This window comes from Penicillium daleae, assembly GCF_028827525.1.
Source record: "Penicillium daleae strain IBT 16125 chromosome Unknown utg000005l_segment0_segment0, whole genome shotgun sequence".
NCBI classification, from domain to species: domain Eukaryota; kingdom Fungi; phylum Ascomycota; class Eurotiomycetes; order Eurotiales; family Aspergillaceae; genus Penicillium; species Penicillium daleae.
In genome coordinates, this window is record NW_026623153.1 from 3,643,059 (window position 1) to 3,668,904 (window position 25,846).

The following is a 25,846-nucleotide window of genomic DNA, read 5'->3' on the forward strand; positions in this document are numbered from 1 at the left end:
AAGCATCATGATTCTGAGTTGCCCATTTTAACCCTCTTTCCTCGTACAAGTCTATACAATGCCCGCTCCAGCATTCACAGCAGCAGCCGATGACTGGTCCTCGAACACTGACCGCACGATGATTCCACAGAAGCATATCCCCACGAAGGCATTCGTGGTTGAGACGCCAAAATCTCCATTTGTCCTGCAACATGTTGTTTTGGACGAAGTGCGGGACAACGAAGTCTTGGTCGAGATGAAGTATACTGGGCTATGCCACACGGTAAGCACTCTCATTCCATTCCTTTTCAATCTAGACGAAAGAGATGATGTCAATTAGCACATTTTGTTCGCAAGTTCTCACATATCAACAACAGGATATTGTTGTGCAAAACGGGGCTATTCCCGTTGGAGACTACCCTGCTGTTCTGGGCCACGAGGGAGCTGGTATCGTCCGCCGCGTTGGTAGCGGAGTCAAGGACAAGAGCCTCAGCGAGGGCGACCGAGTATTCCTCAGCTTCACAACCTGTCGCAGCTGCACGCCATGCCAGGAAGGACGACTTGGATTCTGCCGCCGCTTTACTGAAATCAACTTTGGTGGCGTTCGTGGCATTTCCGCTGCAGATTCACCCATTTCTTCAACCGACGGAAAGCGTATTCGTGGACAATTCTTTGGACAATCATCAATGAGCAAGCTTGCAATTGTTCCAGAAACGTCAATTGTCAAAAGTCCCACGGCTTCTGGGGTCACCGATGCAGACATGGCCTCGCTGGCTCCGCTAGGATGTGGATATCTCACGGGCGCAGGCACCGTGTTGAATGTTTTGAAGCCCACATCTACAACCCGACTCGCCGTATTGGGTATGGGAGCAGTTGGGTTGGCAGCTTTGATGGCTGCTCGGGCACAGGGGGTTGAGACCGTTATCGCGGTGGATATTGTCGATGCGAAGCTGGAGCTAGCTACTTCCTTAGGGGCCTCACACACTTTGAACACAAAGAAGGTCTCTGATCTAGCACAAGGTCTACATGACTTGTTTCCAGATGGTGTAGATCAAATACTTGATACGACAGGAGTGGTTCCTCTCCTTCAATCTTCGATCAAAGCGTTGGACCACGGGGGCACGTTGGCTATCGTGGGTGTTGCTCCGCTTGGAGCATCATTGACTATCGATCCTCTAGAGTTTATGATGAATTGCAAACGTATTGTCGGTGCCATCGAGGGATCTGCTGACCCGATCACGGTAAGTCGCTTTTTCTGCAACTGATAATTTTGTGCCTAGCTGATGTTTCTTGCGTTCTTTCTCTAGCTATTGCCGCAACTGATCAACTGGTACAAAGAGGGCAAGTTCCCAGTCGACAGGTTGGCCAAAGTCTATGATGTAGATTGTCTAGAACAAGCATTGGAAGATCTGCACTCAGGAAAGGTCATCAAGCCGGTGCTCAAATGGGCGGACCTTTGATCAGATTTGAACCGAAGACTCGCAAGGAATAGAGTCAAGAGTCAGAGCAACGCCGAAGACTATTGCCGAGACTCGTTAGATCAATTGGCCATTCGTACTCGATACCGGGACTTGATCAATTGTGTAATTATTACCGCTATTTGTCCCAAGATTCTCCTTTAGTTGACGTTAAAGTACGCCCGGAGTGCAACACCGGCCGGGTTGACAGGGCATGTATAGAGTGCCTAACGCAACGTTTCGCATATGTAAAAGACTCCAAACCTACAGTAGTTTACTGTACCATAGACCTAGGACACTATCTAGCCATAATAAAGGCTCTATCTTCCCAGCAACAACAACCCTATGTTGCCATCCCCGCACTTGCGAATTCACTCCCCCGCAAAACAAACTCATCCGTCTGGCGAACCTCAAGTTTCGGATGTGGGGAGTGACCCACTTCGGAAACATAATCCTTAGTAGGCCAAAGAATCATCCCGATTGATTCATCGATCGAGGCGAGAACCATTCGTATCGGAAGCTTTACTCTATCTCAAACTTTCGCTCACCTATTTCCGAGTCGATCATGATCCTAGCCGCCAACTAAGGGGCTTAAGGATGACACTGTGGCTGTCCATCACGAGATCGAGAGATTATCTGACGAGAGCAAGCAAGTTGTGGTAGTGGCTCATTCATACGGTGGTATAGTTGGAGCCGGTGCTGTCAAAGGTTTGGGTTTCGCTGAAAGGCAGAAGGCAGGCAAGAACGGTGGAGTAATTATGCTGGTATACATGGCTGCATTTGTTGGCAAGTCAGGAACCAGCCTATTGGATATGCTTGGAGGAAAATGGCTACCATGGATGAAGCTCGATGTTAGTACATCCCTCTTCACTACATGTGTAATTTTGCGCAGTACTAATAGCAAAAAGGGTGACTATTGCCGAGCTGACGAGGCAGCAGAAATTTGTTATAATGACCTCTCCCCGCCAAATCAGGAGAAATGGAGTTCTAGGAATGTGCACACCTCGCGCGCTGTGTTTGAAGATCGCGTCCCACAGGAGCCTTGGCACGATCTTCCTTGCATGTATCTCTTCTGCGAGAACGATAAGGCAATTCCTTTGGCAGCTCAGGAGTCTATGGCTAGCTTGCTCGGCGAGTACAGTCACTTTCGATGCTCGAGCTCTCGTTCTCCATTCTTGAGCATGCCTGATAAGGTGACTGAGGCCTGTAAATTGGCCGCAAAGATTGGTCAGGAAAAATGTGAAGGCAAGAAACTATAGGAATGAACTGATCGATATTGCTACGGGCTTCCCGCTGTTGGGGGAGGGAAAGAATACAGTACATACTGAGAGGGTAGCACTGCTGTAGTGGAAATAATGAGGCTGGGAAATCTGACTGTCACACAATGTAGCCAAAAATTTCTAGACCGGAAGAATTGATGATTTCACGCCTTTCAGTTCTTTCACATCTAGTAAGAGTTCAGAGTCTGGACTTCGAGATGTCCCCAACTCCAAAATTCGACCATCCGGCCGCGTCTCCTAAGGAAAGTCTTCCTGAAAGCCAATTATGGTAAAGTCTTCAAGTATTGGAAATCCGTGTGATATATCATTTCCATTAATAACTCCAAGATTCGGCTCAAGATTTTCCAATGTTCAACAATGCCGCAAGTAAGATATTGACACCCCAGGCTCCAAGGCAAACAATTTTCACACCCGAGGCAACCAAGTCATCCCCAACACCACGCAACTCGCGTCAGAAGTGCAGCTATTGCAACTTTCCAATCAATTCCAGAATGACATTAGCCAAACGACAATGACGCAAAACCAATCTTCACATCAAGCTGGGCCAAGTGCGACCTCTCCCATGGCTGGAATAGTCCGACAGCGTTCCAGACAAGCATGTCTCCCTTGCAGACGACGCAAGAGGAAATGCGACGGCAAATTTCCTTGCAATATGTGCCAAGGATATGACTACGAATGCGAATATGAAAGTGGATCTTCCAAATTATCCGCAAAGAGGCCAGCAGTCTCTGAAGAATCGTTATCGCGTCCAGAGGAGAAAGTGGCACGACTGACGTCCCCGCATTCCACCTCCAAACAGAATACGGACTCGTCAATTCTCCCGGGTATTCTCGAGCCATCAAAAGCCAGATATGTGGGGAGATACTCGTCTATTGCCTTTCCTCTATATGTAGGGCTGGAAGTTCAGGCGACAAAGCTGCCGCGTCTACACTCGTTTGCATATCACTCGGGCATCCGCAAAGAGCCGCCTTGTGCGGTCACCCACAAGATATCGGAGAAAGTCTCATGGAACGCGACGAGGAGTCTGATTGAAGTCTACAAAGCTACCATTCACCCCGTCTTTGGTTTTCTCGACATGGATCATTTCTACACACTCTGTGAGAAACACTGGCACGGTCAACCACAAGACATGGTTTTCGAGGCTATGGTCAGTGGAGTTCTGGCTTTATCTTCCTTGTTCAATGGTAATCTAGACCAGGACGTGGAAATGTGGTTAATGCTACATGCAAAAGAAATACTCGAAGATTGTTCAATCAGCCGCTTCCCTTCCCTAGAACAAATTGCGGCGTGGATTCTACGAGCCATATATATTCGCTGCACCGGGCGGCCGCATGTCGCTTGGCTGACGAGTTGCACCATCATGCATCTTGTTGAAGCAACTGGCTTACATCATGCCTCTGAGTTCATGTCGCAGATGACGGGAAGTGTAGCTCCAAGTCCGGAGATCTCGAGCACCGCTATCCGAACTGCTCAAGTAGCCACTTGTCTTCATATCGTCATTGCGTTCGAGTATGGCAGATCAATTATGACCGTGAACCGCCAGACTCTTGAACAACCTCTACCAGCAATCCGCGAAGACGATTTGACTCATCAGTTGTGTGCCCTTGTTCTGGCTCTACCTGTGACTCAGATAACTGGCGACTCGGCTGGGATGGCAGAAGAGCTATCTGCTGCCCTTGAACAAGTAGTCAATGCTCCAGTCGGCCATGACTTTCTACGCCTACTAAGGGCAGATCTGGCTCTAGGCGTATACCGACGCCTTAGAATCATGGATTCAAAATCTCAGCAAATGCACAACGACCGCGTGATTACCGTCGGCACGGCAGCACTGCCCGCGGCCCGAAGGCTGGTGAGTCAAGGGCAGCCATGGTGGAATGTCATCGGAACTACATTCCAATTTGCCTGTGCGCTCCTCGCAATGGACACTACTTCTGGCTGTGAAAGGCTCGTGGAAACGATGGACAGTCTGGAATTTGTCGTGGATCAATTGAACACTCACTTGGCTAGAGAAGCCTTGTCGACCGCCCGACAGCTTGCTCGAGCATCATTGGACAAAAAGAGAAAGGGCGTGGAGGCCTTAGAACGTGTTGTTGGACCTCCTTTGCCAGACCCTTCTGCCGCTCAGAAGGAACCCCAAACACCTCAGGATCTTTCAGCACTAAGCCCATCTCTGGACCATCAATTTTCCTTTGATCTTGACTCTCTATGGGCCATGGAGTTTCAACTCCCATTATGATGTAGTAGAAGACTGGAATCTTGTCTATCATTAAATCAAGACTACTAAGATTTATCTCTTGACGCCTTCCAGGTCACAATCATGAAACAAGTTGCAATCACCGAACCGAGGCCTGCAAGGCCAACACCCATGTATGTCGCTCCACGGTATCCCTCGAGGACGTCCTTCCCGTCGTTATTCACGTATCTCTCGACAGTACCGGCAAAACCGAGGCCCATCGAGATTGAATAATTCACGACCGTATTCACGAGTGAACCGGCTGCACCTTGATCTTTCTGAGGCATCGCATCACTCAAAATCAGGATTCCGGATGGAAAGGACATATCCCTGTTCTGTTATTAGTGGCAGGAAAACTGTGCAGCAGCTCAGGGTTACTTACATCCCCCATGGCGTGACCAACATGATCACGAAAGCGTTGGCCCAATAGGTCTGGCCTATTGGCATCGATGCCAGTAGTGCCTGGCCCGCAGAGAATGCCAGCATCGCGATGAACATGATGATGCTTGCAGGAACTCGACCGAGGAGCAAGCCAGTCACCACAGCAGCACACGCTCCAGACACAGAAGCACCAGCCCACTTGGCGGTTACTAGCAACCCAGTATTTCCCTCCAAATTCTCGAGAATATTGTAGTAGTAGAACACCAAGATACCGAAACTTGACCATCCCGCTGCAAGGCAACCGAGCACCCATCCGGTCTCACCTTTGAATACAGACCGCGGTAACAAAGGATAGGCTGCTTTGCGCTCGAGAAGCAGGAAGACGCCCATAATCATGATCCCAACAATGAGCAAGACATAAGTGTAAGGAACCTCCCATCCCACGACTGCAGCTTGGTTCCATGAGAAGTTGATCAATATCAGTCCACTGACTCCAGTAATAGCACCTCGAACGTCCAACCTTTCAAGCCTCGAGAGTTCGGGATGCGGTTTCTCTTGCCGTGCATACGGGATTACGAGGAATCCAAGTACTGCAAAGATGAAACATGCAATGCCCATGATCCAGTATGCCCAAGGCCACCATAGTCGTTCAGCGAGCAAGGAAGAAAAAACCGCGCCCAAGGTGAATCCTCCCGGTGCTACCGCCCCGAAGAGGCAAAATACCATTCCTTTCCGACGTCCGGGTGGATAGGACCTGCCTAGAATGGCAACACTGTTCGGTAGAAGAAGAGCAGGTCCAATTCCCTGGAAGGCACGGCAACAGTCAAAGAAGATCGGGTTTGACCATACGGAGAACCCTCCCAGGATAGACCATAACCCAAACCACAGGAAGCCTATTATAAACAACAATCGGTGTCCATACACATCGCCCAGTCTCCCTGATACGAAGATAAATGTTCCGACTGTAAGGCTGTACGCGGCAGAGGCCCACGTCAAGTCCTTCGGAGTGCTGTTGAAGCTAGCACTAATTATATGGAGCGGTGCGATTGAGAGTGAAAGCCCGGCTTGAGTCATGAGCTGTGCGGCGCAGACGACGGTCACAAATATGACTTCGTGAATCAATGACTTGGGCTCGCCAAAATTCAGTGTTTCCTCTTTGGCTTCTAGATCGGCAGAAGGCGAAGCCACTGAGAACGCGGTATTCTCGGGCTCTATTGTGGTGGCAAGGGCATTCGGTAGATCTATATCAACAACAATGGTGTTCAGCTTGAGCTTCAACTTACGTGAGTAACTAATGGAGTCACCTCTCTCATAGTTCACAGCTTTGGGGTCTGTTTCACCCATCGTATGGTTTGCCGCCATGTCGGCTTCAAGAGCGAGCACCTGAGGACGTGGGAATTGTGAAGAGTGGCCGTTTGAAATAGAAGATGACTTCTGCAGAATAAATAGCTAATCAAGCTATGCGACATGAGTCTATCGCCCCGAAGATCGAGGGCTGTTCCGAATTATTCTCTCATCTCACTACCATCAGTCCATCAGTGATTAATAACCAAGCTGGTCTCCGCATGGCCCGCGCGGCCCGCGCGAGCCGGAAGCCATCCTCGGAACATGTTGCCGCAAATACTGAGAGTTACGTCGATTGTTTGTACGCAGAGTTACAGACAAGCCAATTTGAAGGGACAAATAAGCTTTTTACATTGGATTGGTCTTTCATATGACCAAAGACAAACAATTTGTGACTTGATATAAAATGGTGTGGACATCCACCAAATAGACATCAATAGTTTGTTCCGATTCACATCACTCCTTCAGCCTTCAGATATTCACCTAGGTGAAACCTGACGCCATGAGAGCCCTTGAACTCACGCGTACTTCAGCGAGTGACCCTCCAGAATTGAAAATAAAAGATTTGCCTGTTCCTCAATTGAAACTCGGTCACGCCCTCGTTCGCATTCACTATGCCTTCATCCAGCCATCCGACAGATTGAATGCCCAAGGTGGCTTCTCATATACCACATTCCCACGTGTCCCAGGACGTGATTACTCCGGAACTGTGATTGACATCATGAGCGATCACCCCGAATCAAAGTCATGGGTTGGGAAACACGTCTACGGAACCAGCGGGTCAAGTCTCGGGTTCGAAACGGATGGCACGCACGCTCAGTACTGCTTGATTCCGGAAAATGCGCTTGTCGAGAAGCCATCTCGGCTGTCATCCATCCAAGCCGCGACTGTTGGAGTCCCATTTACGACGGCCTTGATTTGTTTGCAGCGCGCGCAAGTAAAGGCAGACGACGTTGTCCTTGTACTTGGTGCGAGAGGCGCTGTAGGGTCTGCAGTGGTGCAGATGGCTAGGGCAATGGGATGCAGACGGGTTTTGACGGCGGCACGTCGTGGAGACCCAACCCCTGATATTGTCCTGGACTCTGGTGGCTCCATCAAAGAGTCTATCTCAAAACTGACCGGTGGGAATGGTGTGGACGTTGTGATTGACACTGTGGGAGATTTGGCCTTGATGGCGGCGGTGATGGAACAATTGGCTCTTCAGGGACGATATGCATGGATCGCAGCTCCCCGAGGAGCAGATAGTAAACAATTGGCCTTTGACGTGTTCAAGGCTTACCGCAAGGAAATTTCGCTTGTGGGGTGCAACTCAGCCGCTCGTACGCTCGAACAGACGGCGGAATATTTACGGTCGATGAGCGGGTGGATCGAGACGGGTCTTCTAAAGGCACAGGATGAATCTCAGCTCAGCATAGTGAGGATTGAAGATGCCATTACTTCTGGGTACGGGAATCCTACGCGGAAAATGGTCATTAACATGTCTTAACGAGACGGATCATGTGGACTGCTCTTTATTTTGAGAATTGGAATCATCATATTGCATGTGTAGATAGAGGACCCGAGGATTAGATAGAAGCCAATAGAATAACACTCTAAAAAGCACGGATAACATCGAAGATAGATTAATCTATTGAGGAGGCGCAGACAGGTTCTGGTGAAGTTCCTTTCGCTGCACAGCGCCGAAGCGCGTGTTACCAATATCGAATACCTAACATGAATTAGTACACATCAATCAGTCAATAAGGAAGGCAAGATAACTCACAGCGTAGATCCCCTTCAGGAAGGTATCACCGAGGATATCCATATCCATCGAGCCTCGGCTCTGGATACCACCATAGACATACCCCGATTTGGCCTCCGCAAAGCCCAAGTCCTCCTTTTGAACGACGAATTGCTTATCACCAACCGCAAATGACACAACCGGTAGCTTATCCAGAGCGGTATTGGTCGGGTAGATATAGCCCTGGCTGTTTGTATCGTAGTACGCTCCTTCAATCGCATCATAGATCGCCTTGCATGTGCTATCATCGACGAGGGCCAGAGTAGTACCAGTGTCGGCGATAGCCTTGTTGCTCGCACGAGCAATCGATTTGCCATTCACTGTTGCTGATGTCGAGTCAAACATCCAGAAACCCTGGCTCTTGTCAACGGGTGTGTAGTAGATATCTTCGCCCGAGGCCTTGACGGTATCCTGATCAATGAACCCAAAGGTGTAGAATGACTCGCCCTTATCCGGCTCATCCGTGTCCCTCCAAGATCCAAGCTTTGCGGTGAATAGCTCTGCAGTCTTTGGAATATCTGATTGGGTAATCATGTTCTCAACGGGTGTATTAACGGCGGCCGGCTTGACGGTGTTGATGTTACCAAATGCTAAGCCAAGTAGACCGTCGCCGGCGCCACTGGCAAACTGTGCTGAGAGGGTGTCTGCTAATTCGATAGCCTGACCCTTGACTACCACGCCGCCGATGTTGACGTCGTCGTTGCCAACAGTGCCAGAGGCGGAAGATCCGTCTCCATAGGAAATCTTCCATGTGGAACCGGCTTTGTTCTGGAAGGAGCTCGATTTGCTGGGGTCAAAAACAGTGTGATTCTTGTTCTCAGACAGAGTGGCAGATGGCAGCTTGGTGGACCAGACCTATGTAACAAGTTAGTCTCTGTTTACTCTAGTAAAGTGCGAGAAGCTTTATCTCTCGTACCCAAAGGTCCGCCGAGCCAGTATCGAAATCAAGATTCAGATTCTGAGCAGGTGTACCAATACCGATCTGCGCCAGATACATGGAATCATTCTGGACATCGTCGGCTCCAACCTCTCCAACCTCATTGGTATCGATACTCTTCTTCTGCAGGACTTGACGAGCATGAACCCGACCCCCAATAGGCTTGTCAGTATACTGGCGACCAGTCTGCCGCATGACCGTGCCGATGGTATATGGGCCCTCCTTGGTTGGGTGGAAGCCATACTTTCGCATCAAATGCACATAGGACTTCGTCCCCGACTTCTGGTAGTGCGGGTTGGGAATGATCTTGATCTTGGTGGCAGCCATGGTGGGAGAAGGGTTGCGCGACAGTTTGGATTTCAGGAACTTGACGATTGACATGGCTGGAACTAAACAGTACAGACTATATATACTCAACTCAGAATGGATCGATGTGGCATGGGCCAACTATGACGGACTGGCTGGAATCCGGATCCGTCGTCGTTTTATCTTAAGCGGGACTGCTTGGAGAGGGGTCATTTGCCTTTGGCCCTGTCGCTGTGCAAGTCCTGCCTGTCCTGTACGTCGCCTTTCGTCATCGCAGGTGACAAGGCTTTTGTTAGCGTGGAATTTAGTGTCAAGTGCCGATCGACGTAGCATTCCCTGGTGTTGGATCGGCAGAAGTGAATCGGGCGAGCGGGGGCGCGGCCTCAGGCTGCAGGGACACGAGCAAGAGGGGGGTTGCAGAAACAGAGGATAAGCCTTTGAATTACTTTCTACTATCTTTAATTTGGCATGACACAGTAAATCATCTGAACGCCGATCCTTGATATCAGAACGCAAGACCCCCGCACCTCCGAATAGCAAAACAACTGGGCAAAAATACAAGATACATGTGCAGTCACCTCATCGCTTGCGCGTCTTGGACTTGGGTGCGTTGGCAACGCTACCCGCTCGTGACGTCGCAGCAGAAGCATTCTTGCTGCCTTTGGCAGGCTTGGCTTGTTTAGTCTAGAAAAAAAAAGGGTTAGATAAGGTGTTCGGCTGCCATCGCCACGATGCGACTACTTACTGTGGTGCCATTCTTAGACTTCTTCTTTGCAGGTGCCGCGTCATCGTTTTCTTCATCCTCATCACGGGCGCGACCGCGGCCTTTGCCCTCGCCATTGGCTTTGGTCTCTTTAGTGTCTTTGGTATCGGGCTCGAATTCCTTGGCCACCGTATTGAGCAGCGTCGTGCAGCGACGGCTGATCTCGACGGGAGTACGACTGAGGAAGAACCAGTCAAACCGGAACAAAGGAGACTCGCGAACCTCATCGCGGATCTTCTCAAACAAGCCGTCGCCCTCCACACCGTACTTGTCGAGCATGACCAGTAGGAAGCGGTCCTCTTCCTCGGTATAAACCTTCTTGTTGGTCGTAGACACGGTGTAGTTGATCTTGAGTTGCTGTAGAGGCACGCGGTACATCTCCATCTTCTTGCGCAGCATCTTGCGCTGGTGATTCATCTTTCGCAGCTTCTCCTCTCCCTGTTCAATCACCCGTAGGTATTTGGGGTAATCTTCAATCTCAGAATAACGTTCCCAGAAGACTGCAGCGTACTCTTCAATCTCATCAGGCTCCTTGCTGTCGACTTCTGTGGCGATGCCCTCGTAGTCGGTGCGTCCAAACTTGGCTGACCCGTTGACGAACTGTTGGAAGTCGCGACGGTTCCAGTTCGAGAAGCCTTCCTCAGTCATGGCGGTCTTCTTGGTCTGCTCTTCCTCCGTCAGAGGCTGGGCATTGTCAATGGTGTATTGGGCCAGCTCTCGATCCGCCTCGCGCTCGCTCAGGGATTCCCCCGGACCCTCGGGCAGTTCGGCCTTGTGGCCAATCTGCTTCTGATGCCAGGCAGTCTCCTGCGCCTGTAGCTCCTGCAGGTCGGGCGGGAAGAATTGCCAGTCATGAATCGTGATCTGCTTTGGCGGGCGAGGTACCTTCGGCTTGGTGTCGGCAGTACGTCCACCGGTAGCCAAAGCCTGACGGTAGTACTTATCGATGGAATAGAACTGCTCCTTGCGCTCACGCTTGGCAGGATTGATCCAGGTCATACCAATGTCCTTCTTGCGGTCGGTAAAATCCTTGCCATTCCACTCATACGCGCTCTCAGAGCTGAACTTCTGCAGGTCATCGATACCCAGTGCCTCATACTTCTTGTTCAACTCGGCCGTCCTTTCTTCACCCTTTCGAAGAATAGCGTCGAAGTCATCTTCAGTGAGGTCCTGGGAGCCGACTTCGCCCACTTGGTTGCTGAAGACGTTGGCTGCACCGTGCTGAATCATACCAAGCAGCTCATCCTTTGAAGTGGCCTTGCCAGAGCCCTGTTGAGCCCGGCCCTGCTGGATAACCAGCTGGTCCAAGCGAAGTTTCTGAGCCGCCCGCTCCAGAACTTTTTCCTCGATCGCATTTTCAGTAACAAAGCGGAAGACCTTCACCTGCTTGGTCTGACCAATACGGTGGGCACGGTCCATGGCCTGCAAATCAGCCTGGGGATTCCAGTCGCTGTCAAAGAGCACCACGATGTCGGCGGTAGTCAAGTTGATACCCAAGCCACCGGCACGTGTAGTCAGAAGGAAAATGAACTTTTCCGACCCTGGCTTGTTGTAGTCGTCGATGGCCGCAATGCGATCCTCATGAGCCGTGGTACCGTCAATGCGGCAGTATTTGTACTCGCGGAACACACAGTAATCTTCCAAAATATCGAGGACACGGCTCATCTGCGAGAAGATAAGCACACGACTGCCGTCCGCCTTCATGCGCCTCAGAAGCCTGTCAAGAATCGACATCTTGCCAGAATTGTACACAAGGTGCTCATCAGTCGTATATGGCGGACCGGGCTCCGCGCCCTCAAACAAGTAAGGGTGATTGCAGCACTTGCGTAACTGCATGACAATGTTCAACAGGCGAGTCTTAGACTCGCGCTTGCCACCAGCTCCGTTGACCGCATCGATATCCTTCTCCAGAATCTTCTGGTACCATTTCCGCTGCATTTCAGCCATAGGAACGTACAAATTCATCTCTTGCTTCGGCAGCAAACTCTTTTCGACATCACTCTTTACGCGTCGAAGCAAGAAGGGGCGGAGGACACGGTGCAGCTGCTGCACCACGGTATCTTGGTCAGAGTCTTGACCGGAGAACCACTGGTCGAATGCCTCCGAATCTCCGAAAACATCTGGGAGCAAGAAGTTGAGTAGAGCCCAGAGCTCATGCAGGTTGTTTTGCAACGGGGTTCCGGTGATCAACAGTCGGTTGCGGGAGTTGAAGAGACGAATAATTTGGGATAGAGAGGACTCCTCATTCTTAATACGGTGAGCCTCGTCGATAATGATATACTCCCAAGGGAGCTTTTTCAGGGCGGATTTTTCTCGGAGAATCATCTCGTAGCTGGTGATGCAGACATCAAACTTCTCGTCCGCCAGTCGTCCATTAATCAAGCGTTGTCTCTCCTCTTTGTCACCCTGGAGAACAAGGACGTCGATGTCGGGGATCCACCTCGCAAATTCACGCTTCCAGTTGTCGAGCGTGGACTTGGGGACGGTAACCAGATGTGGTCCGGTAATGTCACAGATAAAGCGCAGGTAGCCCAGGAATGCAATTGTCTGCAGTGTCTTTCCAAGACCCATCTCATCGGCCAGAATACCAGAAATTCCGTTCTCATGGAGAGATACGAGCCAGTTTAGACCGGCAACCTGATAGTCACGAAGCTGACCGTGAATGAATGCAGGCGACTCGCGGAACACCGTGGTGGTGTCTCCGCCCCGCTTCTCATCTTGCAGGAGTTCAGCATCCTCTTCCTGTTCGGTCCGACGGCGTCGGTCACCACTCGCACCACCGGAGCGCGAAGAGCCCTTGCGAGCCTTTCCAGCCTTCTCTTCATTCTGACGGTCAATCTCGGCCATAATCTCCTTGATACGAGGGTTGGGGTTGGTCTCGATAAAGTGGCGGAACAGGTCGGTGAGACCGAGAAGATAGCGGAATCGGCGAATCGAGTCATCTTCCTACATACAGGGTTCGTGGTCAGTTAACTAAACAGTCAAGGCGGCCGAATTATAGCAATGCGAACCTTAGACTCATCCAAACGACCGTGCTTCTTGCCCAGAATGCTTTTCCTCAGCTGAGTAGCCTCAGACCTGCGACGGCGTCCATCTGTCTGGAAGTCGCCTGCGACACTACTAGCAGTTGTGTTGGGGTTGGTGTCCGAATCCTGCGAAAGAAATGATATCAGTCACCCATCTCAGTGTCGATGTATGTAAAAACCAATCCGTCATTACCGTGTAGTCGGGGGTGTCTTGGTAGCTCTGCAGACGAGTCAGAATTAGTTGAGGCTCAAAGAAATAGGTATCGGATCGAATTGGTGCTGGGGAGAATTGGCTCCCGCCACCATATAGGGAACTTCAAGGGCATGGAGGAGCATCTCATACCTGAGGCGCGTCTGCACTATCAACAGGAATCGACGGGATGACATCGTCATATGCATCCGTCATAGGAGTATCTGCCTGAGATGGCGAGTCGGTCGGGGCAGGCGCCATCGTTGCGTTCAGTGCGCGGAGCGCAAATGTGAGTGTAATGAAGGCACAATTCGGTCTTCAGTTAATATCCAGTCGCGCACTTCGATAAAACTTGCACAGCTTCTAGTTCTTGAAACTGATGTCAAGGAAAAACAGTCTGACTTCAGAACATTCAAGTGGAAACAAGAAACCGAAAGGAATTGAAAGCCTTGCTCAGGTGCAGGTGGGAATCTGGATAGATGAAAGCGCAAGAGAAACACCAGGCGCGCCGAAGAATACTGGAGAGCGCGGCGAGTGGACACGCTCTGATTGGCCTAGGCAGCCCTCCCGCGCAGGGCTGACTCAGCAGGCTATGAGCACTTCGGAAAATAGGTTTCCCCGCAAGGTGGGGGTCACGTTACCGGGTCAGTGCAAAAAGCGCAGAAGATCATCTGCAGCAACGGGTACTTGCTAGTGAAGCCCCCCTCTCCGACTTTCTTAACGACACTCAACAACTATAGGTGTTGCGGATTGGATTCGATCCCTTCCCAGCTTCACTCCAACTTGGGACCGCACTCCCTTCGTTTATATTCTCTTGACTTTCCTTTGTTGGACCGATCTGTGGCAACATTGCCTTTTGAAGCAGGGCCCGCTACATCTGACCACTCTGATAACATCACTTGCCTCATACTCTACACACACCTGTCTGAGTGCTTTGCACCAGCCTTCACCGATCATGGACTCTATGAGATCCCTGAACACGTCTTTGCCGAAATCGACTCCACGCCCACAGCCGTCCGAGCAACTGCTCCAGTCTTTCAAAGCGGCAGCCCTCTCCGTCACCAACCTATACAAAAATGCTGTTTGTGAACAAGCCCAGGCGAGGGCTGCTGGCTATCAGGAAGCTATCGAAGACCTGCTCCACTTCTTGGACCGCGAGAACCTAGGCCTTGGCGATGGAGAGGGGTGGAAGGTCCGACAATGGGCGACGGAGAAGTGTGACGGCACGGCATCCCTTACGAGCGATGAGGACGAGCGAGTGGACTCGGAGAAGCTGGATCGAAGTGCTACACCGGTTGCCACCCGCAAGGAAACACCAGCACAGGAGCCTACATCCCGCCCGCAACCTGCCTCCACTCCCACCACCGTGCCTCGGCCGGAGACTACCACCCCCGCACCGCAAACACAAGATACAAATGCATCGCCGACGGTGTTCACATTCACTGCGGGCCCGACTTTCCCCCAGTGCCAGGAACTTGATATGGATATGCAATCATCGGACGACTCTACCTCGCCATCGCAGGATGGCGCCCCGGTCAGCGTCTCTTTGATGCCTCGAACCCCTCGCCAGTCCCATCGACACAACCACAACCACAACCACAACCACAACCACAACCACTCCTGTTCCAACGTCCGACCTCCCCCTAGAGAGACCGCAGCCAGCTTGGGATCAAAGAGGAAACTCACCTTCCCTGACTTCTTCGACCTATCCAGCCTCCCGAACGGACGAGACAACATGTTTGGAGGAGGGAAACGCGGCCGGTTTACCTAGGAACCACGCATACCTAGGCTCGACGAACTCGACGAAATGACGAACATTTTTCTTCTGATTGTCACGCAGCAGCTGGGTGGACACTTGCGGTGTTTTTTTTCAGGTGCATATTAGGGGAAGGTGAATTCTTGCATACATATGGCTTCGTTGCATTTTTTTTTCTGGTTACATCCTTTGGGTTTCTTTCTTCTTCCTCTTCATATTTTCTTTCATTTTATGTTTTCCCTTCCCCTTTCTTTCTCTTATACCTGCCATACAGCATATAGAGGAATTGTGTTACGGTGATACCCGGTGTGGCAGCTATCATTATCATGATGGTTCAACAAATCAATATTATACATACAACCCCCATACTTTGTCTTCTCCTTGATATCGTAGAACACTCCGTAGATTGAAGGCGAACTCCACGCTTGTAGCGCTATGTGGCACAGGCGAAAAGCTCCATAGTTCGTAAAAAAACAATCAGTTAAATGCCCGCCAGACACCCAAGCCAATCAGACTGGCCGATATGGTGGCAATGCCGAGTCGTCGTGATCCCATTTTATACTTTGTTGAGGCTTGCATGATGGCCTTCTCTTGTTTGCGGAGGTTGTTCATGCCGGTGTAGTAGCTGTAGACTCCAAGGCCAATGAATGCAGCAGAACCTGTGAATAGATCTTCAGCATATTACCCTCGACAATCGGCGGTTATTCAAACTTACCAGTGACTCTGCAGGACATACAGTCGTCCCACTTGTCATCCGCAATCGCCTGCTTGGCAGTACGATTATCTGAAGGTAGCGACATTTGGGGTATGATGGGAACTCCTGGGAGCTTCAATTTCGAACAAGTGAAAATGATGCCCTTCTAGACCTCAGTCTGCTCGATATGACAATGACTCCATTGACGGAAACACGGGTGTAGCCAAAAAGTAACCATAAGGCGGAACTCGGAGGCAGAATGCACAGCTTCATGTCAAGCTATACAGCGCCAAGGCATCTTGCCCCCAGACAACTATCACCATGAGCGGCGAGATTGATGCCGTCTACATATTTGACGAGCACAAGTATGACACTTGGCTTCCTAGCTCCAGAACCAGCACTAATCTCCGTCTTCCAGCGCCCCTCTCGTCGAGCATGTTTACCGATCCCGCCCGCCATCAGCCGCGGCCATCCTGCCCCTCTATCTTGCTCATGCTGCCCCACGACCATCCTTGATATATCTCCCAGGGACTACACCTCCTGTGACTGTGTTCTCGACTGTTCAGTCTAATCTCCTATTCTTGGCTGTATCCGAGGTAGACACAGAGCCGCTGTTGGTTCTGGAGTTCCTGCATCGCGTGGTCGATGTCCTCGAGGAGTTTGTTGGCGCTCCATTACTATCTACCAAGATACAAGCAAATTATGAGGTTGTGGCACAGTTGCTTCATGAGATATGTGATGGAGGGATCGTGTGCAACACCGAACCCAATGTTTTACAGGAAGTTGTGGAGGTGCCGGGGTGGATGGGGAAGCTTCTCGGAGGTATCAGCGTGCCTGGGTAAGAACCGAACCCCTGTGATTCGAGCTGTATGGAATAGCTCTCTGATGGTAATTGTGATTCGTCTAGCACCTCGACCCCTACGCTTGGCACAACAAATCCTCTGAAGCAATCGCTGGCCGCGGCCAGCGCATCCCAAGGCCCCGCAATTCCCTGGCGGCGCTCCGGGATTCGACACACTTCGAATGAGCTATATGTCGATATCATTGAATCCTTATCTGTGACCATGGCTCCTTCTGGCAGGTTACTTTCTGCGCTGGTATCGGGGACTATCGCCTTCACTGCGAAGATATCTGGAGTGCCAGATCTGCTCCTTTCATTATCAGCGCCGGGCGGCCAACAATCCCTCGCGAGCAAGATTGAACTTCCTGTTTTCCACCCATGTGTTCGCCTTGCTCGTTGGCGCGATCGTCCCGGCGAACTCAGTTTTGTTCCTCCCGATGGACGATTCATTCTAGCAGGCTACGAAGTCGATCTACTCCCAATAGACCCGGGTCTCGATCAACCGCCTAGTCATATGGAGAAGCTATTTCTTCCCGCCATTGTGGATATTCGAAAGTCACTAGGACCTTCTGGTGCAGACTTTGAGGTTCGGCTGACTTTGAACACAAATTTCCCGGGGCAGAGCTCATCTTCGCGGCCAGCCGCGTCGCGGGGTGGATCAGGGACCTCAACACCCTCCTTCCTTGGTGGTGGTAGTGGAAACTCCTCTGGGCCGGTACTAGAGGAAGTAGTTGTGACAGTTCCTATTTCAAAATCTGTGCGGCACATCACGGACATGCAGGCCAGTCGCGGTGATGCGCAGTTCACCCATGCCACTGGTCTTCTCGAATGGCGAGTGCCGACTGGCAAGGATGCTGGGACGATATCTGGTACTGCAACCCTTCGCTGTACTGTGTCCGGGCACCCATCCCCGGACGAGGATTTGGACGATAGTCTAGAAGATGAAGATGCGGATACCAACCTTCTCCAGGGCTACTATGAGGCCCCCGCTTCGTATGACCAATCTACGAGCGCTACCCGAAAGAGCCGAGACCCTTCTAAACGAAAAAAGAAAAAGAAGAAGTCAAGCAAAAAGTCTAGGGCGGCCGAAGAGACCGGCGAGACCCCTGTTCAGGCCATATCGGAAGAACAAGGCAAACCCAAAACTCCCTCTCCCAACCACTCCAAACCTCACACACCGCAACCTCAATCCCTCTCCCACTCTTCCTCCCAGCTTCCAGCTTTCTTCATGCCTTCTTCTACATCCCGCCCTACACCCCGCAGAACCAAAGCCCAAATCAACGCCAGCCTGATGCCAAACTCGGCCTCGGTCTCCTTCTCCGTGCGTGGCTGGCTTCCTCCGGGATCAAGGTCGAGAGCTTGAACATTGACCAGCGCCGCAGCCGCGGTCTGGGGGAAAGCGTCAAACCATACAAGGGGGTGAAGTACCTCTGCGTAAGCAAACGCGGTGTGGAACGACGCTGTTAACGCGGATTCTTGAAGTCTGGAAACACAAATGTGAATGTTATGAGGTGATCATGAAGTCAAGAATTGTGACGTGGTGGCATGAATAACGATAGAGTCCTACATTTGAGAGAAAATCGGAAAACAAATCCATAAGACATAACTCAATAACTGGAATTTTTAACCTCCAGGACCCCCCTGACCCTGGTCTGCCCCCAACTTACCCAAACACACCTTCCACATATATAAGAGCGATGTGAGTCGGCCCAATCAGCCGGCATGTTTGGTCCGTTCGTGGGGAAAGCTTGGATGAGAGCTAAAATGGACAGGGGAACCCAGGGAAGTCCGAGTGAGGCCTCCTAGGTACATATTCCACGAGAGCAAATGAAGTTCCGCGAGCGGCTGAGGCCGGCTGGGTGATCTATGGGATTGTGATGACTTTCCATGTTAGAGGATGCGTTGTGAGGGTATTTATTTGTTGCGTAGAGCTGATCACATTGTTGAATGCTGTCGAAATAATCAGTATCTCGACTGTATACCTAGATAGAGAGGCCATAACCACTTTAGTCGCGTGTTCTATGGTGATTATAGGGTTCATTCGGTGTCCTGAAATATCTACGATAGCTACCACTCGACGCAGAAACACGTTTTCCATATATCGCTAGGTCAGGTTTAGCAAAATTGAGTTCGATCTCGATCTCCGACATGCAATTAAATAGTATATACACAGGATGATGTCTGCTACCGTAGGTGGGTTAACTTAGTTAACGAGGGGGTTTATTAGTAATATAGACCCGGGCAGAATAATAACTAGTGGGTCAAGTACCAATCCTACATTATTTTCTTTGCAACCTGTACGGAGTAGACAGTGTTTAACTTAGAATGGTCACGTGAGCGTTTTTATTCTTTCACATTTATTCCAGTCCACTCCAAACCAAGAGTTATCTATATCAGTTCCTAGAGAGTATGGCACTCATGATTCTAAAACAACATCTACAATGTCCATCCCCTTCACCTCACCACCGAGCAGCCACCCCGTCGAAATATCCTTTTCAAATAACTCTTGCACCTGCTTGCGCAACTCGCTCGCGGTCAAACTATCAATCCCAATCCGCACTAAACCTGCCTGTATGTTTATCTGTTCTCTAGGTATAAAAAGCAGCTCGGCAAGAACTTCTGTAACAGCGTCTGTCGCTGCATTGCGACGTATATTTCCATCTTCGACTGGGATGGACCGGAATTTAGCTATTGCTGTGGAGGTTGGGGTTGCTGCTTGGCCGTTGGTCATGTTAGCGCTAGTGGACTGGGCTTGCGCAGCGGCTGTTTGGAGGATAATGGCGAATTTATCGTATGTTTGTGGAAGGACATCTGTCTCTCGTTCTTGGAGGTGGGTGTAAGCCATTGTAGGAGAAAGGCCGTACAAAATTGATTGAGCACGGGGCAGTTCAGGAGACTCTGAGGCTGGCGCGACGCTAGTGCAAAAAACGGCTTGTATCCCTGGAATGAGGTCGTCGAGAACGGGCTGACCCTGGAATATGGTAAGTAAGCTGGACATAGGGCCTTGTATTGCCCATGAGTCTGCAATACTCTGTGCCTGTTCGCTGCTGTTGGCAGAAAGACTGAAGAGGCTCGCATCCGCAGAAGTCATGATGAGGACTTTCTCCGGGGCCCAGCGCCCTGAGAAAACACGTTGAGCTACACCATGAAGGTCTTCCATGGCTATACCGGCATCCTGTCTGCCAAAAATGACAGCCTTGACACATGGCGATAAGGTTGCGCGCAATTGCATAGAAACCCTGTTTTCATGCACGGTGGAGAGCGGCTCCCAGATCACAGAGACAGCAACTCCCAACTGGCGAAGGCTTTCTAGGTGAAGCAGTATGGATCCGTCTATCCAACTATCCTTTGCACTTGTTCTCAGGCTCCTAGCGATGATGATGCATCTGGTTCCCATTTCTGCGAGCCAGATTGTCAGGTCTGTGAAGAAGGGCTCGTCGATACAGTCGATCAGGACCACTGAGTCGGAGTAGGGTTGTGCGTTCAAGCTTGAGCTTTCCATCTGCTTCGATGGGGCCATGGGGTAGAATCGCTCGATTGAACACTTCTCTGCACCTGTACCTGCAACTCGGCCATTCATAGAATCCTCTGCGACAGAAGAGACCAGCACGTTCATTGTTCTGAATGGATCGACATAGTCCGGAAGATCAATCCATGCGCTTGTGAAGCCACATTTGCGCAATGTCTGATTCCACAGGTCGACAGAAATGAAGGGTGAGGTAGGTCGGCCATCTCGTCGACCTTTCCAGTAGTCTGAAAATCCACCCTACTCATACCTAGTATCAGCACCATGGGACTCTTTAGACCTTCCGAGAAGAGAAAGAAATTTTTCTTACCAATACAATTGTGAGCCAAACGGTCTCGATGGTCTGCAAGAACCAGATTAGTCCCGTGTTTCTTTTTTGGAATATGAAGAAGGCGGGTTAAGGGAGAGGGCTGAATACAGTTTCGACGAGGATAAGCTTCCCATTTGGCTTCAAAAGCCTGCGGACATTGCGTAGAGTCTCCTCTAGTGAGATCGTTGCGTGGAGGACCTGTCATCTCTGTGTCAACTCTCGCTCTCCAAATCAGAAGGCGAAGGATGAATACATTCGCGGCAACAACCACATCATAACTCCCTTCCTCGATTCCCTGCTTCGAGGGAGCCTCCTCAATATTCAGTGTGGCATATGAAATATCCTGAACATCCTTGAACTCATCCCGTGCACCGCTGAGGAAGTAACTGCTCACATCCGTGAAGCAATAGCTCCCATACCGACGCCCTCCACTCCATGCACCCAACACGTCAAGGATCTCCCTTGTCGCGCCTCTCGTGCCACCACCGACCTCGATATACCTCGCACTCGGGTTCTTGTGCCCGACCAGATCAATTACACGGCGTAGCTGGATCATCGAACCGGCAGCTGTGAGAGTTGAGGTGTAAAGCTTGTGCAACAGACCGTCAGCCATTAAAAGGTCATGGGCTGAGATCGTGCTATTTAGAACACCAGGAAGACTCGAATACATGCGCATCATGAGTTGGGCTTCTACAGAGTCCTGAGCGACTTCTTCGTAGAGGGTGGATATGAGTTTAGACCGGGTTGGGGAATCCATGGCTTTTAATTCCCGGCCATATGGCATGCGGCCGTTGGGAATTTGAGCATACGCATTCTCAAGCCACTCGAGGAAGTTCCGACCTGTTTCAGAGAGCGATTGCGACGTTCTGTTGCTCGAGTCATCCTTCTGGGAGGAGATGTACTGGACAACCATGGCCGAGGCGAGTCGGTGTACCTTGCCGAACATTTCTTCTCCAGGAAAGTCGGGCGCAGGAAACATGCTAGAGATTGAGTCCTGGGAAATGGTCGTGTAGTCTGGTTTAGAAATTGACTGGAGAGCGGGATACTCCGCCATTTCTATACTTCTCTGATCCAGACTGTTCAAGCGCACATCCTTGAGACATATAGCTAACCGGCCATTTGTATCCCAGAGGTCGACCGTTTCCACAACAGCTCTGCTTTGGTGCGTTGATACAAGATATGGAGCAGACAAATCTAAGTTGTCCCAGAAGCCGGTAAACTCGACCTTCCCAATCGATATTGGATACGCCAACTGGAGATCGTGGGTCGCCGACGACATTATAGCCAACTGAATGCATGTCTCCAGGGTGCCGAGCCTGCCGAAAAGACTCTCTCTCAGTTCACATCGATACACATTCTCCAATGGATTGGCATGAACTGTGTCAATCGATTGCCATAGCACATCATACTTGAGCCCTGCGGCTTCCAGCTTCTCATACAGTTTTCCGGCAGAGATCGCGATAGGCGTAATTAGCCTGTCAAGAGCACCACCTTCAAGTTGATGATCTTGCTTGACATGGATCCGTCCGGAGGCATGAATGGTGGCCTCCCTGCCTTGGACGCTGGTGATCTCAAAGACAAAAGATTGCTCGTCGACATCCGGATGAAGGCAAGTCACAACATCCCTCTCCACATCCAACGTTAGTGCATTCGGCAGCTGAATGTTGGTAAGTGTCCATGTCCCAGCAGAAAATGAAGGCAGGGTCTGTTGTGCAGAAATAAGAGCCATCTCTAGCAGACATGCAACGGGAACTTGAGGGGTCTGCAGAACCCTCAGCCCCCAACCCCCGGTGACCTGTCCAAGCTAAGCACATTTCTCCAACTAGGTGCGCGCGGCGAAGCGCCCAAAACCCGGCCCCCAAGGAGGTCATGGAAGGGGAATTGCGGGAACCGAAACTCGGTCTCAATTCGGCTCATGTGCTGCAACGCGTCGCCATATGCATACCTATACGTGGGCAACGAAGACAACAGTCTTGGCTTGATTTCCTTCCCGGTCACGGCGTCGGCTGCGCAATTCACAGCCGCTAGGTTAAGCTCGCAGGCATCGTTGAAGAACGCACCCGCTAGCTCGAGCATGCACTCCTCAGCATCACGTTTCCGTACCAGCGTCGGCATGTACGGCGGGAAGTTTTCTCCCTTCTCGCGGAAGACCTGCTCAAGCTGTCGAATTGGACCTGCAAGGGCCGAATGTGGACCAATTTCAACAAGGACATCAACGCCATGGTTTACCAGTTCCTCTAGTGCAGGCGAGAAAAGCACCGGACCTTCAAGATTTGATCGCCAGTACGACGGCGTGATCTGGGAGCCCTCTGGTAACTGGTGGCCTGAGACGGAGGAGAAGAACGGTATGACGGCCCGCGTTCCCTCCTCATGGTACATGTGAGAAGTTGCTTGTCGCGTACTAGTCTCAAAGATCTCCCCAATCTCTCGCATGTGAAAGCTATGGTATGCTTTCCCGCCAGTTGAGAGCACACGGTTGAAAATTCCCTTCCTATTGCAGATATTGCAGACCTCTTCGATAGCGTCAACGTCCCCGCTGATCGTGATGCTCTCGGGCGAGTTAATTGCCGCAATACTGACGCGATCTTTCAGTGGTTCCACGAGAGCCTCGCAATCCTTTTGTGCTAGACCCAGGGCAGCCATGGAGCCCTCACGGGTTATACGGGCAACAGATTTGCCTCTATAGTAGGCAGCTACGATGGCTTCTTCGAGCGTTACTTTGCCAGCTGCGTACGCGGCTGCCATTTCTCCTGTAGTAAGTCAGCATTTTCCATGGCCTCGGCAGATTTTACATGGTGGTGCATGGTATACCAACCTGAAGAATGCCCCATGCATGCAAAAGGAACGATATCCCACGAATTCAAAACTTCAGTCAGTCCAATCTGGACTGCTGTACAAGCTGGCTGCGAAATTTCCGCCACGTATACCTGGCTCTTGTCCGCCGGGTCAAGCAGAATTTCTATCAATTAGTATGTAGAACTGTTGCTCAGCGCAAAGTAAAGCCCCGGTACCAACCTTCAAGCGTCCAAGCTGGTCCATCAGGAAGCCGTTGCAACGATTCATTCATCTTGCAAATTGCGCGCCGGAAAGCCGGCCACCGACCAAAGAGTTCTTTGCCCATTTGCGGCCATTGTGCTCCTTGACCTGCTCTTACTTAGTCCCGAGTTTCTGACAAATGGTTCAAGAATGTGGAGGGGAAGAATACCCGTGAAGATGAATCCAATCTTGGGCGGCAATGTACGTAGCCGCTTAGCTTTCTGCAACTGGTCACTTGACAGTGAAAGGGAACTATCTGCATTAGTTGAAACGACAGCAAATCCCCTGTATGGAAGACGAGATCGGCGCCTAAGTGTATATGCCACGTCTGTGGGTGTGTATAAGTATTTATCACACGCAGCTGCTAGTGCTTCGCAATTCTCAAGCAGAGACTGAGGCTTGTGGGCCGAAAACGGCAGTAAGAAGCGCGACGGTCGTATATTTCGATCGATCTCTGCGTCTTGACCATTGTATAAGAATTCTTCAACTATAACGTGTGCGTTCGCGCCGCCAAACCCGGAGGTAGCGACACTTGCACGCCGGGGTAGGTTGACAGGCCATGGTAATTGGTCCTTGACTAGTTGAAAACGACTCGTGTCGAGGTTCAGTAGAGAATTGATAGAAGCCGACGTGATCATGGGCGGGATCACACCCCGTTGAATAGCAAGGACAGCCTTGAGCAGCCCGCTCAGCCCGCTAACTGGTTCGCCGTGTCCGATATTAGCCTTCACTGACCCTAATAGCAAGGGGTTATCTGTTCCACGCGCAGAAAAGAATGATTGGATCGCCTTAAGCTCGATCGGATCTCCCACTGCGGTTCCCGTGCCATGGCACTCATAGTATGCCGTGTCTCGTGGGTCGAGGTTCCCAGCCAATTGATATGCCTTGCGCATGGCGGCCTCCTGGGCTGTGGGGCTGGGATGCGTGATACCCCCGTTCGGCCATTGGCATTGGCTGCCGTACCTCGTATGACAGCCTGAATATTGTCGTTGTCACGGATCGCAGAGTTCAAATCCTTAAGGTAAAACCCCACAAACCCGTCGCCACGACCGTATCCGTCTGCGTCAGAACCGAAGACGTGGCACTGCGAGGTGGACGAAAGCGCACCCAACTTGTCGAGGAACATTTGCATATCGGGAGACCAGATTAAGTTAGAGGATGCCACAATTGCAGAGTCAATCTCCCCTGTGGATATGGCCTGGCAAGCAAGGTGTAAGGCGTATAACGATGCGCTACAAGCGGTGTCGACCGTCATGCTGCAAGCCACCACATCCATTCCAATCAGCTTACTTCGCATCTCGTGATCTCACAAAGGGAATGCTTATGAAAACGCACCTAGGTCCCCTCAAATCAAACGTATAGGAAATTCGATTCGCGAGAAAGGGGGCAATGGCTGCGGTGGCTGTGTACGGCCCTGCGAACTGGCTATCGCGCACTTTGCCAAACAGCTCATCGTGGTTAAAGCTGCCGATGTAGCATCCTGTCTCTGACCCCGCAAGTTTCTCCATAGAGATTCCAGCGGATTCGATCGTCTCGTAAACGACCTCGAGCAGCTTCTTCAGTGCCGGATCAATCTCAGCAGCCTCGGTGGGCTTCATCGAGAACAACTGCGGTTCGAAGAGCATCGGGTCATCACGAAGCAGGTAGCCGCCAGCAGTGGTCATGCTTCCCGGACGGCCGCGCTGTGGATGAAGGAATTTGTCGACATCAAACCGATTAAGAGGGATTTTCCCTGCCGCGGTTTCCTTTGCCAGAAGCATGTCCCAGAAGGCAGAAGGGTCTGTGGCGGATCCAGGAAGGCGGCAACCTTGATCACCGTCAGAGAGCGCGTTCAACAATTAGGTCTAGTCGACTCAGATTGAGGAGTCTTACCCATGCCGATGATAGCGACGCCTCCAAAGGAAGGCGAAATGGGGCTTCTACTGCCGTCTCTGGAGTTTGATGCCCCATTTTGCAACCACGCCCGGTTGAGCTCCTCGATTGATGGCATGGCGTGTAAGTAGAATG

At 51.0% G+C, this 25,846-nt stretch overlaps 10 protein-coding genes across 10 annotated transcripts; 5 read left to right on the forward strand and 5 right to left on the reverse strand.

The window, feature by feature from the left end:
* Positions 1-58: 58 nt before the first annotated feature.
* N7458_005492 (NAD(P)-dependent alcohol dehydrogenase) lies at positions 59-1,439 on the forward strand (the record flags this gene model as incomplete). Its single annotated transcript, XM_056908874.1, has 3 exons — positions 59-262; positions 357-1,220; positions 1,287-1,439. 3 exons carry the CDS (start codon positions 59-61, stop codon positions 1,437-1,439), a joined length of 1,221 nt encoding a protein of 406 aa, XP_056767492.1.
* A 1,929-nt stretch (positions 1,440-3,368) lies between these two features.
* N7458_005493 (putative C6 transcription factor) lies at positions 3,369-4,952 on the forward strand (the record flags this gene model as incomplete). The annotated part of the gene is made up of 1 exon (XM_056908875.1): positions 3,369-4,952. One exon carries the CDS (start codon positions 3,369-3,371, stop codon positions 4,950-4,952), a length of 1,584 nt encoding a protein of 527 aa, XP_056767493.1.
* Positions 4,953-4,996: 44 nt separating this feature from the next.
* On the reverse strand, positions 4,997-6,940 carry N7458_005494 (MFS transporter; the record flags this gene model as incomplete). Its single annotated transcript, XM_056908876.1, has 3 exons — positions 4,997-5,279; positions 5,332-6,764; positions 6,881-6,940. The coding sequence occupies 3 exons, from the start codon at positions 6,938-6,940 to the stop codon at positions 4,997-4,999; spliced, it is 1,776 nt and encodes a 591-aa protein (XP_056767494.1).
* Positions 6,941-7,176: 236 nt separating this feature from the next.
* N7458_005495 (quinone oxidoreductase family protein) lies at positions 7,177-8,160 on the forward strand (the record flags this gene model as incomplete). The annotated part of the gene is made up of 1 exon (XM_056908877.1): positions 7,177-8,160. The coding sequence occupies one exon, from the start codon at positions 7,177-7,179 to the stop codon at positions 8,158-8,160; it is 984 nt and encodes a 327-aa protein (XP_056767495.1).
* A 141-nt stretch (positions 8,161-8,301) lies between these two features.
* On the reverse strand, positions 8,302-9,772 carry N7458_005496 (pepsin-like aspartic protease; the record flags this gene model as incomplete). The annotated part of the gene is made up of 3 exons (XM_056908878.1): positions 8,302-8,382; positions 8,437-9,309; positions 9,371-9,772. The coding sequence occupies 3 exons, from the start codon at positions 9,770-9,772 to the stop codon at positions 8,302-8,304; spliced, it is 1,356 nt and encodes a 451-aa protein (XP_056767496.1).
* Positions 9,773-10,276: 504 nt separating this feature from the next.
* On the reverse strand, positions 10,277-13,937 carry N7458_005497 (uncharacterized protein; the record flags this gene model as incomplete). The annotated part of the gene is made up of 5 exons (XM_056908879.1): positions 10,277-10,381; positions 10,443-13,406; positions 13,472-13,612; positions 13,680-13,706; positions 13,830-13,937. 5 exons carry the CDS (start codon positions 13,935-13,937, stop codon positions 10,277-10,279), a joined length of 3,345 nt encoding a protein of 1,114 aa, XP_056767497.1.
* A 694-nt stretch (positions 13,938-14,631) lies between these two features.
* N7458_005498 (uncharacterized protein) lies at positions 14,632-15,447 on the forward strand (the record flags this gene model as incomplete). Its single annotated transcript, XM_056908880.1, has 1 exon — positions 14,632-15,447. The coding sequence occupies one exon, from the start codon at positions 14,632-14,634 to the stop codon at positions 15,445-15,447; it is 816 nt and encodes a 271-aa protein (XP_056767498.1).
* A 462-nt stretch (positions 15,448-15,909) lies between these two features.
* On the reverse strand, positions 15,910-16,232 carry N7458_005499 (uncharacterized protein; the record flags this gene model as incomplete). The annotated part of the gene is made up of 2 exons (XM_056908881.1): positions 15,910-16,091; positions 16,148-16,232. The coding sequence occupies 2 exons, from the start codon at positions 16,230-16,232 to the stop codon at positions 15,910-15,912; spliced, it is 267 nt and encodes an 88-aa protein (XP_056767499.1).
* A 215-nt stretch (positions 16,233-16,447) lies between these two features.
* On the forward strand, positions 16,448-18,434 carry N7458_005500 (putative AP-3 adaptor complex subunit mu; the record flags this gene model as incomplete). Its single annotated transcript, XM_056908882.1, has 4 exons — positions 16,448-16,491; positions 16,545-16,964; positions 17,034-18,288; positions 18,318-18,434. 4 exons carry the CDS (start codon positions 16,448-16,450, stop codon positions 18,432-18,434), a joined length of 1,836 nt encoding a protein of 611 aa, XP_056767500.1.
* A 949-nt stretch (positions 18,435-19,383) lies between these two features.
* Positions 19,384-25,829, reverse strand: N7458_005501 (uncharacterized protein; the record flags this gene model as incomplete). Its single annotated transcript, XM_056908883.1, has 11 exons — positions 19,384-20,733; positions 20,804-20,836; positions 20,912-21,001; positions 21,057-22,565; positions 22,616-23,553; positions 23,619-23,762; positions 23,819-23,947; positions 24,009-24,746; positions 24,803-25,095; positions 25,175-25,646; positions 25,712-25,829. 11 exons carry the CDS (start codon positions 25,827-25,829, stop codon positions 19,384-19,386), a joined length of 5,814 nt encoding a protein of 1,937 aa, XP_056767501.1.
* Positions 25,830-25,846: the final 17 nt, after the last annotated feature.